Source organism: Rutidosis leptorrhynchoides, chromosome 1 (assembly GCF_046630445.1).
Source record: "Rutidosis leptorrhynchoides isolate AG116_Rl617_1_P2 chromosome 1, CSIRO_AGI_Rlap_v1, whole genome shotgun sequence".
Taxonomy (NCBI): Eukaryota; Viridiplantae; Streptophyta; class Magnoliopsida; order Asterales; family Asteraceae; genus Rutidosis; species Rutidosis leptorrhynchoides.
Window position 1 is genome coordinate 11,570,756 of NC_092333.1, and position 17,108 is coordinate 11,587,863.

At 34.3% G+C, this 17,108-nt stretch overlaps 1 protein-coding gene across 1 annotated transcript; it reads right to left on the reverse strand.

Annotated features, from left to right (window-relative positions):
- Positions 1–2,785: 2,785 nt before the first annotated feature.
- On the reverse strand, positions 2,786–4,653 carry LOC139839363 (uncharacterized). The gene is made up of 3 exons (XM_071829445.1): positions 4,586–4,653; positions 4,237–4,279; positions 2,786–3,508 (listed from the first exon to the last, which is right to left on the reverse strand). The coding sequence occupies exons 1-3, from the start codon at positions 4,651–4,653 to the stop codon at positions 2,786–2,788; spliced, it is 834 nt and encodes a 277-aa protein (XP_071685546.1).
- Positions 4,654–17,108: the final 12,455 nt, after the last annotated feature.

Genomic DNA, 17,108 nt, shown 5'->3' on the forward strand with positions numbered 1-17,108 from the left:
TTTACTAGACTACCAGTTGGACCATATGGAATCCGATTACCCCAACTCACACTTTTTCACATAATTTGAACAATTTCGTCTATGTTAAGATTAACATTCACCTCATCAAAAAGTGAAGATAAATGCAATCAAAATAATAGATGCGTGCATTATATCAAGGTATTAAAATTACCTACCGACTTAAGCACAACCCTAGCCTTCAACAGTTCAACGTAACACAAACGTATATTTGTATTGATTCGAAAAGTTTAATTTGAAGCATGGCAGGAAACCATGGGAACTGCTCCAGTCACCCATGCCTGCAATGTAAAATACCGATCAAAGCACTAAAAACAATACTCAAAAAATAGGTTTTGTAAATATAGTTAATATATTTCATATAAACCCAATGTAACTTTACTTAGCTTAACTTACAAATACACAGAGCAGGACAAACATTTTCATGTACAATTAACAAATTCTTTGAACGAAAAAAAAAAAATGAATTTAGAGATTAAATAATCAAGATCTAATTAGGTCCTGTTTTGTACACCTAATGTGACTAAGAATGGTATGTTCAAGGATACACCACACCTTTTCCTACATTAGGGTCTGTATACATGTGTGTACATATTATTGGTAATCTTGTAACAAGTACAAGATAATTCAAGAAATATCTCAAAACACTATATCAAAAGAATCATTCGTCATATAAAATTCGATACACTGAATAAAATAAAACAAAACTTCATAACATTAAGTACGTAGGTAACATGAAATGTAAATCAACCACCATTAGTTACAAGGAAATCAAATAATCGAACGAAAGATAAGGGTGCATGTTTTTCTAGGGAGAGCACCAGTTTGGTTTAAACTTAAGTGAAGAGTACTTAAATCTATCTGGACTTATAGAGTCAGTTAGTTCTTCCCACTTATTGTTACTTGGATTTTTGAACTTGATGTGTTTCAGATCCAACGTTTTCCTTCTCATCAATTCACTTATTAAGCTACTGTTATTGTCGGTTAAATCATATCCCCATACGAAATTGGGATGGCATATTGTAAACAGTGCATTATAATATGAAGGGTGCACCAAAGCATTATCCGAAAAGCCATTAAACGATAGTTGTTGCACGTTTGTAGCCGGAAATGGGAAGTGACTTTTGAGATCATCAATATCCATGTCCAGTATATCGTTATCATAACCCCATTAAAAACTTATCCCAATGTCAAACTCGCTTGATAAATTGAGTAATTCCCTCAACTTATAATGACGTTGATTATCCGTGTGCTCACCTAATCTGAGATCATCAAGCTGAATTTTTTTCGGAATAGTATGATTTTGTAAGGAGAGATTAGCAATTGTGGGGCTACGGTAAACCAAGTGAAGTAATTTAGGAGCATAAATTTGTACATCGACGGTCTGCCTGTATTCAAACAATAATCTTAGGTTCAGTGTTTTCAACGATGTACTTGAAATATTCAACTTTCCCGGACTCCAGTAGCGAAATTCAAGCGTTAAACTCTCGAGAAAAGGAAATTTTGGTATGGTCTTATCAAAATATGCAACATCTATCATCACATCAAATAAACTTAACTCGGTGAGTGAACTACTTAACGAATCAATGTTGAATGTCCTGGGATTCCATATATAAGACCAGTGTGACTCGTACTGAAAAATTTGAAGGTTAGGGACATCATCGACTTCCAAAAATCGATATTCTTTTGAGTATGATACTAATCTAAACTTTTGAAGATAACGAAGATTTTTTATCTTGATTTTCGTAAAGCCCTTGCATTTTGAAAGGTCTATCTTCTCAAGTAATGTACAAGTAGAGAATAAGTTGTTAAGTACCTCATCACTTATCTTTACAGAGTGCAACTCGAGTACTACCCACAAGCGAGGAACCATCAAGTCTTATAATTATAGTGTGTAGGTTTACTCGTGAGAATATCTCATCTGGAAGTATAAACTTGCTAGGAATAAAATTACAGATTACGAGGGAAAAGTTCTTTAAGACATTTTTGGGTAGCTACCTTTTGAATCCATTTATTAACAAGAGAAGCTGACTTTTTATTCTTGATTTTTATTGGAAGATCAAAAGTTTGAATTGGTATGTTGTGTTGGTAATACCTTTGCAGAGTTCGATGAATTAATCTAATGTCTCGTTTACTATAAACAAACTTTGAGGAGGGCTTATAAAACCTAAGGGTAGGGATGGTAGACCAAGCGTGTAGCCATGACTTTGACAACATGCTAGTGCGAGCGGCGTCTTCTGCCGGTAACAAAGATTGTATGTGGTGAAACAAATCCACGAAATCTTCTAATTGTGGTCCACTCCTTTTCACCTCCTCCATCTCAGGGTAGGTATTCATATTATTTATTTATTGATTAGCTTAGCTAGTAAGGACCAAAAAATATACTCTGGTTTTCGTTTTCGTTCGTCAAAAACCAACCGAATGACTTTTCTTTGTTGTCGTACGAAAAAGCTAAAACACTAATTTTTTTTTTTTTTTTTTTTTGAAAAGCAAAATTAATTATTATTAATAAAAAATGGAGTTACAGGGCACTATACATATCTATACAATATTGGAACGGAAGTACAATTATTGGAGGCTATTATATCGCGGGTAGTCAACGAGGACCATTAAAACTAAAGAGGGAATAGGAACTTGAAAGAACAAGCCGGGATAGAGAGGATAACAGTGACGATCTAGCGCCTACAAAGTTACACAAACTAGCCCGATTAATCAAACCCTCAATAGAATAAATGGAATCCGTGGGCTACACATGTGAAGTAGAAAATTAGCCAATCCCAACTTGGTGGGGAGTATCCGCAACAAAGAAAGAAGGATTAATGAGCCATTGATGCCACTCGATTGATTTCTTTTTGTGCGATCTTTTGGAAATCCAACTATAACTTTGTGTTTGAATTTCGGAAAGAATCGAACCAGGGGACCACGTTTTTTTGAAAAATACTTTCAAGTTCCTATGTTTCCAAAATATATAACAAGTAATCCATTTGGTTGTTTGCCATATTGAAGAGCCGAAATTGTTGAGAGCGAATGGTTGTTTATTGATGATGGCATCGTTAAGATTGGAGATTAAAGAATCGTCTTGGGCCCACCAATCGAGGATAAGTTTCCATATGAGTGCCGTTTTGGGGCAAGTACTGAGGATATGTTCGGTGGTTTCTATATTCAATTCGCATAAAGGGCATAAAGTGGAATCAAGATCAATGCCCCTTTTGTCAATTTCGAATCTAACCGGAATCTTTTTTTGACAGGCTCTCCATATGAAGATATATACTTTTTGAGGTAGGAGTTTGTTACGGGGAATCGATAAGCTTAAAGCGTTACTCCCGAGCCTTAGGGTGTTGATCAGAAGTGTCAAAGATTTGGTGGTGAAAATTCCTGTGGGGTCTAGATTGTATTTCCAGGAGTCTTGTTTGTCGGATAAAGTAACAGAAGATACAATGTTGTTTAATTCCGTGATTTCGTTTGTTGCCCGACCAGTAGGAGGCCTTGTCTGTGATGACCCGGGAATTTCCGACCAAAATTTAAACTTAATCTTTATATGTTTCTGACACGATAAGCAAAGTCTGTAAGGTTGAGTCTTAAAAACTGTTGAACTTTGTTCATGTTATTATTTAAACCTTTGATTATTCTCGACGATTCACGAACAACTTTTTGTAGATAGATATGTACATATTTAATTATATATATATTAATTTGAAATGTTGTATGATTCAATTATTAGAAGTTACTATATAAAGTAAAATAAAATATGATATTATAATAATTAATATTTAAAACATATCTATACATACTTAGTGTAAATTAAAAATAAATATTAAATGATTGTGATACTCGTTTGACGTTTCGTTAATGTTTATATAGATCTATTACTTTTATCCGCTAATGATTAACAAAGGGGTACAAATTGATATCCATAAAAATTGTCAGTAGATTAAAAACAAACTTGTGGTTGCTTTGTTAATTGTAATTACTATTTTGGTACCGTTGCTTTTTGTGTCAATTCATTTTCATCTGCAAAATTTATGATATATAGATACATGTGGTACCCCATCAAGCCATCTCTTATATATAGATATACATATACATGCGTATACAATCTACAACTCACTCGTAAATTAGTTGAATAAGGATTTTGATCACTATCTAATCTATTATTTGATTAGTAAAGATATCTGCTTCTATTTTTCTATTCTCAAAACACCAAAACCAAATCATCACCCATTTAATACTATTTCCTGTGATAATTAAGAACCCATTATATCTTCAAAAAAAAAAAAAAAAAAAAACATTCGATGTCAGTAGCAGGAAATAATTAATATTCACAAGTTTAATATAGTGACTACTTTTAAAAGGAAACATGGGACCTAATTCTTTTAACATATCTGCTTCCTATTTCATCATATTAGCATATATCAATATACATATAGATATGGGTACATACATCACCATTTGATTACTAATATAATATACTATCTTACTTTAGTTGTTACTAGTCTCGATCTCCATCTTATCATCTCTTTTCTTTATCTAAAATATTATCATTCATACATTGCATACATAAATATACTTTAATCTTACACCACTTCTCACAACTATCTTATTCTCCTTCTTCAACCCATGAACATCAAACGCCATCACTTGCGAATATGCTGCTTCTATGTATTGCTAGGTTGACTACTACTTTTCGGTTAAGGCTAAACAACCGGTATCCTTTTGAATAACCATACCGCCACCCCACAATCCTACCATCGTGAACAACCACTCAAACACTTGACCTCAACCACCACAAATCATATTCAACAAGCATATACCAACAAGAGTCACTTATTATTTTTGAACTAGATATCAAAACAAACCACCATTATGTAGTGACCCGAACTTTTCCATGTTTATATATATTAATTGAGATTGATATTTACATGATTAAATGTTTCCAACATGTTAAGCAATCAAACTTGTTAAGACTTGATTAATTGTAATATGTTTCATATAGACAATTGACCACCCAAGTTGACCGGTGATTCACGAACGTTAAAACTTGTAAAAACTATATGATGACATATATATGGATATATATATATATTTAACATGATACTATGATAAGTAAACATATCATTAAGTATATTAACAATGAACTACATATGTAAAAACAAGACTACTAACTTAATAATTTTTAAACGAGACATATATGTAACGATTATCGTTGTAAAGACATTTAATGGATATATATCATATTAAGAGATATTCATACATGATAATATCATGATAATATAATAATTTAAAATCTCATTTAATATTATAAACATTGGGTTAACAACATTTAACAAGATCGTTAACCTAAAGGTTTCAAAACAACACTTACATGTAACGACTAACGATGACTTAACGAGTCAGTTAAATTGTATATACATGTAGTGTTTTAATATGTATTTATACACTTTTGAAAGACTTCAATACAATTATCAAAATACTTCTACTTAACAAAAATGCTTACAATTACATCCTCGTTCAGTTTCATCAACAATTCTACTCGTATGCACCCGTATTTCGTACTCGTACAATACACAGCTTTTAGATGTATGTACTATTGGTATATACACTCCAATGATCAGCTCTTAGCAGCCCATGTGAGTCACCTAACACATGTGGGAACCATCATTTGGCAACTAGCATGAAATATCTCATAAAATTACAAAAATATGAGTAATCATTCATGACTTATTTACATGAAAACAAAATTACATATCCTTTATATCTAATCCATACACCAACGACCAAAAACACCTACAAACACTTTCATTCTTCAATTTTCTTCATCTAATTGATCTCTCTCAAGTTCTATCTTCAAGTTCTAAGTGTTCTTCATATATTCTACAAGTTCTAGTTACATAAAATCAAGAATACTTTCAAGTTTGCTAGCTCACTTCCAATCTTGTAAGGTGATCATCTGTCATAACCCGTCCTTAACCATAAGAACGTGTTAGATAACGTATGATTTCATTGCGAGGTATTGACCTCTATATGCGACATTTTTAAAAGAACAACTGCATATATTTTACATTACAAACCATAATTCTTATTTTGATACAAGCTTTAGACAAAATAAAGATGATTATCGTTTAGCGATAATCTTAGACTTACAAACTTTACATGTGATGATAACAATACGATTTCTAGCATATTTTACATTACAAATCCTCCGATATGCAGTTTTATTTTAGACACAAATATGCATACTCAAGATCTTGTTTAAATTCAACATGTTGCAGCGGAAGCTTCTAATTATCACCTGAGAATAGACATGTTTAAAACGTCAACATAAAGTTGGTGAGATATAGGTTTAATGCCGGCAGCGATATAAATATAGACCACAAGATTTCATATATAAACATTTTAATAAAAATATTCTAAGTGGTTGAGCACTTGGTAACCATACTTAACATTTAATCACGTCGCATATTCCCTTTATTATGAAATCTTACTACACCGTACCAAGTGTAGTCACAAAACGAAGTACTGTGCAACCGTTGAATACTGGTCGTCCAGTCCGGTTGGGGTTGTCAGGCCCGATAGATCTATCAACAGGATTCGCGTTTACAATACCGCTGTAAATAACAGTTACCAAGCTACAGGGAAGTATGCCAGTGGTACAACTCAACGTAGAATATATTTTTCAGTTACTTGTGTCCATAACGTAAAACATAAAATACATGTATTCTCATCCCGAAATACTTAGAGTTTAAAAGTGGGACTATATACTCACTTTCGTCTTGAAGATATGTAATTTTGACTTGGTCTCCTATTGATATCACAAACCTAACCATATATAATATATCAATACCTTTTCTTTTTAAACAATCGTCACATATATATACTTATAATACTTTTAATAATTCCTTAGTCCGTAGTTAGCAGTTCGATGTTAGTAATTCAATTTTAAATGGTTCATTTTTAGGTGTTTAATAAACCCCCAACGAAATAAATAAAACCCCCATCGTATATGTATTGGTCGAGATTAATCTTGACCCACGGTACCGGTGTTGTCAAATGACGTGTTGCGTACATAAAGTACCGGTGTTGTCAAATGACGTGTTGCGTACAATCATGGGATCTTATGATTAATCTTCTCGTATTGTTTACGGGTGATCCTGAACCATATAAAATTAAATTATGAGTACATATATATGAAATATCATGTTATTTTAAAAATATGTGATTTATTTAATTTTCTCCAATTATTTTCGTAGCTAAACTAGTCTTAGATATCCGATCTCGTTTTGGTCATAGTTTCTTCGTTACAACTCCGTTTTCGTTGGTTCAACTTGCCACTTCCTTGGATCGAGTCCCTCTTTAAGAATATGAACTGTAAATACCTTAGTTTGTATTCAAAATCACAGGTCATAGGTCAAACTTTAGTGAAACTTATGAAGTTAATCATTTTTGTTACAAAAACATCATTTAATGACCATTTTTCTAAAAATACTTATACTTTGAATTAAATCATGAAATTTTTATGTGTTAACATATTCATAAGAAATATCATTTTTCCAGAATATAAACCTCCAATTCAAAGTTCAAGATGGTTTTTAATTATCCAACCCAAAACAGCCCCCGGTTACACTCCGACGTCGTAAATTCAGTTTTTAAGGTGTTCTTTGAAAAACCAAGTTATACCTTATTAAATTAGCATATATTTATGATATATTACAGGTCTTAAAGTATTTTAAAAGTTAAGTTAGAAGGATCTATTTAGTTTGCAAACAAGTTTGAAAACATTCAAACTATGTTCTTGTTGTTAAAATTTTATACCATAAAATAAGATAGCTATATATATATGAATCGAATAAGGTTATGAACATAGTTACTACCTCAAGTTCCTTGGACAAGTTTGCTGTAAAAAAGGAGTAAAAAGCTAGAACCAAAAGGGTGATGGAATTGGATGAAAGATTGGAAGTAAGTTTGTGTTCTTGGAAGGATTTCTTGAAGTGTTGTTGTAAGAGTTTTCTTATGGTGATTAAGTAAGGTTTTTATGGCTAGATCTTCTTGGTAACTTGCTGGATTGTTATGGAGTTTAAGGTTCTTGAAAGAGTGTGTGTTTTTAGCTAGAAATTGGAAGTTAAAATGAATCAAAATGATGATCCATAAGTCCCCTTAAAAACGTGATATGGGGGGGGGGGGGCAAGGACAAAATTTTTAGCTTGTAATCTTGTGTATTTGTCAAACAATCATACAAAAGCAATTACCTCTACCTTAGGGCAGTAACAAGGGCTAGTTAGGTGGTGATTTGATGTGTATATACCAATAGTAAATACGTATAGGAGCTAGGTATGATACGAGTACTTATACTCTAGATATACGTATAGAAATTTTGTGAAAAATGGAATGAGGATTCAAATATAGCTATCTTTTGTGAATACACTTATATGGTTTTATGTATTTAAGTCCTTAAAAGTGATTAAATACATTACTTATACGATATATGTATAAACATTATAGATTATAAGTATTTATGTCAAATAACGTTACGTATGGTTATCGTTTTGAAAACTTAAGTTAGTAGTTTCAAAACATACTTATAACTTATTGTTATTAATACAAAATGAGGTAATAAAACATTCATTAATCATGTTAAATATGTATATATACATATATATACACAAACGTATAATTATCATATATTGTATAGTTCGTGATATCATCGGTCAAACTAGACGGTCAAACGTTGTGTAAAACTCTTTTCGGAAACATAAATCTCAACAATTTGGATTGCTTATCATGTTGGTAAGGTTTAATTTATGTAAATATTAATCTTATAAGTATAGAATGATCGAAAAAGTGCGGGTCATTACAGTACCTACCCGTTAAATAAATTTCGTCCCGAAATTTTAAAATTGTACCTATTTTGCGTCATCGGGAAACAAGTGTGGATACTTTTGTTTCATTTGATCCTCTCGTTCCCAAGTAAACTCAGGACCCCTTCGAGCATTCCAACGAACCTTAACGATCGGTATGTTGCTCTGCTTGAGCCGTTTAACTTCACGATCCATGATTTCGATTGGTTCTTCGATGAATTGTAGTTTCTCGTCGACATGGATTTCTTCAAGAGGAATGGTGAGGTCTTCCTTTGCAAGACACTTCTTAAGGTTTGAGACGTGAAAGGTATTATGTACTCCGGCGAGTTGTTGCGGTAACTCGAGTCGATAAGCTACCGGTCCAATGCGTTCGATGATCTTGAACGGGCCTACATATCTTGGGTTCAGTTTACCTCTTTTACCGAAACGTATTACACCTTTCCAAGGTGACACCTTTAGCATAACCATGTCACCGATCTGAAACTCTAATGGTTTCCTTCGGACATCGGCGTAGCTCTTTTGGCGACTACGGGCTGTTTTCAATCTCTCCTTGATTTGTACTATCTTTTCAGTAGTTTCATGTATGATCTCGGGACCAGTTAATTGTCGATCTCCTACTTCATTCCAACAGATAGGAGATCTACACTTCCTTCCGTACAATGCTTCGAATGGTGCAGCTTTAATGCTCGCATGATAACTATTATTATACGAGAATTCTGCTAACGGTAAATACTTATCCCACCCGTTTCCAAAATCGATCACACATGCCCTGAGCATGTCTTCAAGAGTTTGAATCGTTCTTTCACTCTGCCCATCGGTTTGCGGATGATATGCGGTGCTCATATCCAAACGAGTTCCTAGGGCCTCCTGTAGTGATTGCCAGAACTTTGAGGTAAATCTACTATCACGATCGGATATAATGGAAATAGGTATTCCATGCCTTGAAACAATTTCCTTTATATACAATCGTAATAGTTTCTCCATTCTATCCGTTTCCTTTATAGGCAAGAAATGTGCAGACTTGGTGAGACGATCAACAATCACCCAAATGGTGTCGTATCCCCAGGCAGTCTTTGGTAACTTCGTGATGAAATCCATGGTAATACCATCCCATTTCCATTCTGGGATTTCTGGTTGTTGAAGTAACCCTGACAGCTTTTGGTGTTCTGCTTTGACCTTGGAACAAGTTAAACACTCCCCAACATATGTTGCAACGTCTGTCTTTAAATTAGGCCACCAATAATGTGTCTTAAGATCTTGATACATCTTTCCAACTCCAGGATGTATCGAGTATCTTGTCTTATGTGCCTCGTTCAATATCAACTTCCTTAATCCACCCAACTTCGGTACCCAAATACGATTTGCAAAATATCGAATTCCATCTTCCCGCATAACGAGTTGCTTCTCATACTTCTTCATTATTTCATTTCCTATATTTTCTTTAGTAAGTGCTTCTCGTTGAACTTCTTTGATTTGTGAGTTGAGATTCATGCAAATTTTTATGTTCATCGCTCGTACTCGAATTGGTTCTCGTTCCTTTCTGCTTAGAGCGTCGGCCACCACGTTTGCTTTCCCGGGATGATAACGAATTTCACAATCATAGTCATTTATTAACTCAACCCACCTACGTTGCCTCATGTTCAGCTGTTTTTGATCGAAAATATGTTGAAGGCTTTTATGATCAGTAAACACAGTGCATTTAACCCCATACAAGTAGTGTCTCTATATCTTCAATGCAAACACGACTGCTCCCAGTTCTAGATCATGCGTCGTATAATTCCGCTCGTGAATCTTTAATTGTCGGGATGCGTATGCAATAACTTTCTTTCGTTGCATAAGAACACAACCAAAACCTTGTCGCGAAGCGTCACAATATATTTCAAAATCATCGTTCCCTTCAGGTAACGATAAAATAGGCGCCGTAGTTAACTTCTTCTTCAGTAATTGAAATGCGTTCTCCTGCTCCGAGGTCCATTCGTATTTCTTCCCTTTTTGCGTTAATGCTGTCAACGGCTTAGCTATTCGGGAAAAATCTTGAATAAACCTTCTATAATAACCGGCTAAACCTAAAAATTGGCGTATCTGCATTGGTGTTTTAGGAGTCTCCCATTTTTCAATGGCTTCAATTTTTGCTGGATCAACCTGAATTCCTTTGCTACTAACAACGTGGCCAAGAAATTGCACTTCTTTCAACCAGAAAGCACACTTAGAAAATTTAGCGTATAGCTGTTCTTTTCTCAACAACTCTAATATCAACCTTAAATGCTGCTCATGCTCTTGCTCACTCTTGGAATAGATAAGAATGTCATCAATGAAAACGATAACAAACTTATCTAAATACGGACTACAAACTCGATTCATGAGGTCCATGAATACAGCTGGCGCATTCGTCAATCCAAACGGCATGACCAAAAATTCGTAATGACCATAACGTGTCCGAAAAGCAGTTTTCGGAATGTCCTCTTCTTTGACACGTAGTTGATGATAGCCCGATCTTAGGTCGATTTTCGAATAAACACATGATCCTTGGAGTTGATCAAATAAGTCGTCAATTCTCGGTAGTGGATACCGATTCTTGATAGTTAACTTATTTAATTCACGATAATCTATACACATCCTAAAAGATCCATCTTTCTTTTTAACAAATAGAATCGGAGCTCCCCACGGTGAAGTACTTGGTCGTATGAATCCATGATCCAGTAATTCTTTTAACTGATCTTGAAGTTCTTTTAATTCGGACGGTGCAAGTCTATATGGAGCACGAGCCACTGGTGCAGCTCCTGGTACTAAATCTATTTGAAATTCTACAGATCTAAATGGAGGTAATCCCGGCAACTCTTCCGGAAAGACTTCAGGAAAATCTCTTGCCACAGGCACGTCATTGATGCTCTTCACTTTTTCCTTCGTTTCGACTTTATTAACATGTGCTAAGATAGCATAGCACCCTTTCTTCAAGCACTTTTGAGCTTTCAAATAACTAATGAGTTTTAGCTTTGAGTTACCCTTCTCTCCATAAATCATTACTGGCGTTTTATCCTTACGAGGAATGCGAATTGCCTTCTTGGCGCACACAACTTCAGCTCCTATTTTGGACATCCAGTCCATGCCGACTATTACATCAAAACTTCCTAATTCTATGGGTATCAAGTCAATTTTAAACGTTTCTCCGGCTAAATTTATTTTACAATCACGGCAAATTTTATCTGCTTTAATTAGTTTACCATTAGCTAACTCAATCATGTACTTAGCATCTAGAGGTAATGATGAACAATTCAATTTAGCATAAAAGCCTCTACTCACGTAACTTCTATCGGCACCAGTATCAAATATAATGGATGCGGATAAGTTATTAATGGTAAACGTACCCGTAACAAGCTCTGGGTCTTCACACGCCTCTCTAGCATTAATAACAAATGCTCTTCCACGTGCAGATCCATTATTCTTCTCTGGATTCGGACACTGGCTCTTATAGTGACCTTGTTTTCCACACCCATAACAAGTAATGGTAGCCAAAGCAGTTCTATTTGCATTAGTGGCAGGAGTCTTGGTACCATTTGTATTTGTAACGAGAGCCCTACAATCTTCAGCAAGATGACCCTTTCGATTACATTTGTTGCATACCACATTACAGTAACCAGAGTGATGTTTGTGGCATCGGTTGCATAAAGGATTTTGTCCTTTATAACCAAAGCTTAAACCACTACCCGCGCCTTGCGTGATTTCTTGTTTCTTAAAAGATTGTTGTTGGTTACCTCGATCATAATTTCCATTCCACTTTCTTTTGTTACCTGATACCTTCACATCAGTATTGGATACTTTCTTATCCATGATGACCTGATCCATTAGCTCGTTTGCCATGGTTATAGCTTCATGAATTGTCTTAGGTTTCGATGCTGTAACATTTGCCTTGACCTTTTTGGGCAAACCATCTTTGTACATTTCAATCTTCCGTTCTTCGGTTGGAACCAATTCAGGACATAGCAAAACTAATTCCATGAATCGCTGATTGTAGTTGGTGATTTCAGTACCAACAACCTTCAGGCTTCGTAATTCATCTTCCAACTTCCTAACCTCGTTCCTTGGACAATACTCGTTGATTAACATTGTTTTGAATTCTTCCCAAGGAGTATCATAAGCTACATCTCCTCCTACCGCCTTCACATAATTTTTCCACCACGTGAGTGCACTATCTTGTAAAGTGCACGATGCGTATTTGGTCATGTCCTTTTCAACACAACCACTGATTTTGAACACAGTTTCCATCTTTTCTATCCACCGGGTTAAACCGATCGGTCCTTCTGTTCCACTGAATGATGAGGGCTTGCAAGCTTGAAAAGTTTTGTAAGTGCACCCCACACGAGGATTTGGGTTAACTGCAGCACCTCTTGCAGCCTCGACCCATAACATTCTGTCGTTCACTCGCTGATTGATGAGTTCCTGGATTTCTTGTTCCGTCATTCGGTTCAATCGCGCCATATTCTTCTATAAGAATGAAAAGAAAATAATTATTCACATGGAATATTATAGATGTAGTGTATATTTACAGTACATTATAGCTTATTAATAATATGAACCAGGTATTATTATAAAAGCCTTTTCTTCTTATTAGCGTTTTATAATTATATCTAGGGTAGTACCTACCCGTTAATGTCCATACTTAATAGCTTAGTACAGAATCAATTACTACCATCTAAATAATACTTAACCATGGAAAATTATTGCATTTCACACTTCACTATTTTACATATGCTTATCTTACATCGAACATTAAGCAAACCACACTGATAATATTATACAAAACATTATATGATCCCATGGTTTAATATGGCAGCGCATCGTTTGGTCTATTTTCTAGGACGTTTAGGTTCAAAGAATCGCTTAACGCTTATCCTGGCTGTCTGCCTATATTTTGGCTGTGGGGCTGAAGAACTGGATGCCGGGATAGAACGAATAGGAATAGCGGGAATAGGGGTGGTAGTGTCTAGTGGAGTTGGTGCCACATCATTCTTACTAAACTCGGGATTTGAATTTTCTAATTCATTAGCCTTTCGTTTCTTTCCTAGTTCGAACTCGTCTTTTGTAATTTCCTGTATTTCTTCCTCGGGTTCACTTTCCTCCTCGGGTTCACTTTCCTCCTCGGGTTTACTTTCCTCCTCTGGTTCACTTTCCTCCTCGGGTTCACTTTCCGGGTTCTTTATAGTTGGTTCATCCGGAATTTATGAGTCTTCCCCAAAGATATTATTTTCGTCATCGGATAGGTTAATGACTGGAACACCATCTGAAGATTCTGGTTCGGAGTCGCTGAATGTGATAACAAGTTTTGAGCCCGACATCTATCACACAACAACTAACCCATTAGTACTACATATAAATTTTAACCAACAATGATAAGCAATGGTTTTTAAATCAGACCCGGTCAAAGTCCAGACTTACTAATGTATCCTAACGACTTATCAGTTAGACACACTAATGCAAACCTGGTTCGATAAGACCACCGCTCTGATACCACATGTCATAACCCGTCCTTAACCATAAGAACGTGTTAGATAACGTATGATTTCATTGCGAGGTATTGACCTCTATATGCGACATTTTTAAAAGAACAACTGCATATATTTTACATTACAAACCATAATTCTTATTTTGATACAAGCTTTAGACAAAATAAAGATGATTATCGTTTAGCGATAATCTTAGACTTACAAACTTTACATGTGATGATAACAATACGATTTCTAGCATATTTTACATTACAAATCCTCCGATATGCAGTTTTATTTTTGACACAAATATGCATACTCAAGATCTTGTTTAAATTCAACATGTTGCAGCGGAAGCTTCTAATTATCACCTGAGAATAGACATGTTTAAAACGTCAATATAAAGTTGGTGAGATATAGGTTTAATGCCGGCAGCGATATAAATATAGACCACAAGATTTCATATATAAACATTTTAATAAAAATATTCTAAGTGGTTGAGCACTTGGTAACCATACTTAACATTTAATCACGTCGCATATTCCCTTTATTATGAAATCTTACTACACCGTACCAAGTGTAGTCACAAAACGAAGTACTGTGCAACCGTTGAATACTGGTCGTCCAGTCCGGTTGGGGTTGTCAGGCCCGATAGATCTATCAACAGGATTCGCGTTTACAATACCGCTGTAAATAACAGTTACCAAGCTACAGGGAAGTATACCAGTGGTACAACTCAACGTAGAATATATTTTTCAGTTACTTGTGTCCATAACGTAAAACATAAAATACATGTATTCTCATCCCGAAATACTTAGAGTTTAAAAGTGGGACTATATGCTCACTTTCGTCTTGAAGATATGTAATTTTGACTTGGTCTCCGATTGATATCACAAACCTAACCATATATAATATATCAATACCTTTTCTTTTTAAACAATCGTCACATATATATACTTATAATACTTTTAATAATTCCTTAGTCCGTAGTTAGCAGTTCGATGTTAATAATTCAATTTTAAATGGTTCATTTTTAGGTGTTTAATAAACCCCCAACGAAATAAATAAAACCCCCATCTTATATGTATTGGTCGAGATTAATCTTGACCCACGGTACCGGTGTTGTCAAATGACGTGTTGCGTACATAAAGTACCGGTGTTGTCAAATGACGTGTTGCGTACAATCATGGGATCTTATGATTAATCTTCTCGTATTGTTTACGGGTGATCCTGAACCATATAAAATTAAATTATGAGTACATATATATGAAATATCATGTTATTTTAAAAATATGTGATTTATTTAATTTTCTCCAATTATTTTCGTAGCTAAACTAGTCTTAGATATCCGATCTCGTTTTGGTCATAGTTTCTTCGTTACAACTCCGTTTTCGTTGGTTCAACTTGCCACTTCCTTGGATCGAGTCCCTCTTTAAGAATATGAACTGTAAATACCTTAGTTTGTATTCAAAATCACAGGTCATAGGTCAAACTTTAGTGAAACTTATGAAGTTAATCATTTTTGTTACAAAAACATCATTTAATGACCATTTTTCTAAAAATACTTATACTTTGAATTAAATCATGAAATTTTTATGTGTTAACATATTCATAAGAAATATCATTTTTCCAGAATATAAACCTCCAATTCAAAGTTCAAGATGGTTTTTAATTATCCAACCCAAAACAGCCCCCGGTTACACTCCGACGTCGTAAATTCAGTTTTTAAGGTGTTCTTTGAAAAACCAAGTTATACCTTGTTAAATTAGCATATATTTATGATATATTACAGGTCTTGAAGTATTTTAAAAGTTAAGTTAGAAGGATCTATTTAGTTTGCAAACAAGTTTGAAAACATTCAAACTATGTTCTTGTTGTTAAAATTTTATACCATAAAATAAGATAGCTATATATATATGAATCGAATAAGGTTATGAACATAGTTACTACCTCAAGTTCCTTGGACAAGGTTGCTGTAAAAGAGGAGTAAAAAGCTAGAACCAAAAGGGTGATGGAATTGGATGAAAGATTGGAAGTAAGTTTGTGTTCTTGGAAGGATTTCTTGAAGTGTTGTTGTAAGAGTTTTCTTATGGTGATTAAGTAAGGTTTTTATGGCTAGATCTTCTTGGTAACTTGCTGGATTGTTATGGAGTTTAAGGTTCTTGAAAGAGTGTGTGTTTTTAGCTAGAAATTGGAAGTTAAAATGAATCAAAATGATGATCCATAAGTCCCCTTAAAAACGTGATATGGGGGGGGCAAGGACAAAATTTTTAGCTTGTAATCTTGTGTATTTGTCAAACAATCATACAAAAGCAATTACCTCTACCTTAGGGCAGTAACAAGGGCTAGTTAGGTGGTGATTTGATGTGTATATACCAATAGTAAATACATATAGGAGCTAGGTATGATACGAGTACTTATACTCTAGATATATGTATAGAAATTTTGTGAAAAATGGAATGAGGATTCAAATATAGCTATCTTTTGTGAATACACTTATATGGTTTTATGTATTTAAGTCCTTAAAAGTGATTAAATACATTACTTATACGATATATGTATAAACATTATAGATTATAAGTATTTATGTCAAATAACGTTACGTATGGTTATCGTTTTGAAAACTTAAGTTAGTAGTTTCAAAACATACTTATAACTTATTGTTATTAATACAAAATGAGGTAATAAAACATTCATTAATCATGTTAAATATGTATATATACATATATATACACAAACGTATAATTATCATATATTG

Excerpts from the sequence above, each read along its gene's own strand:
- LOC139839363 (XM_071829445.1), bottom strand. The coding sequence starts at position 4,653 with ATGGCGTTTGATGTTCATGGGTTGAAGAAGGAGAATAAGATAGTTGTG. Across the intron at positions 4,280-4,585 it reads AGAAGTGGTGTAAGATTAAA|ATATAATGGGTTCTTAATTA; the intron begins GTATATTTATGT and ends TTTTTTTTGAAG. Across the intron at positions 3,509-4,236 it reads CAGGAAATAGTATTAAATGG|ACAAGGCCTCCTACTGGTCG; the intron begins GTGATGATTTGG and ends GGGTCATCACAG.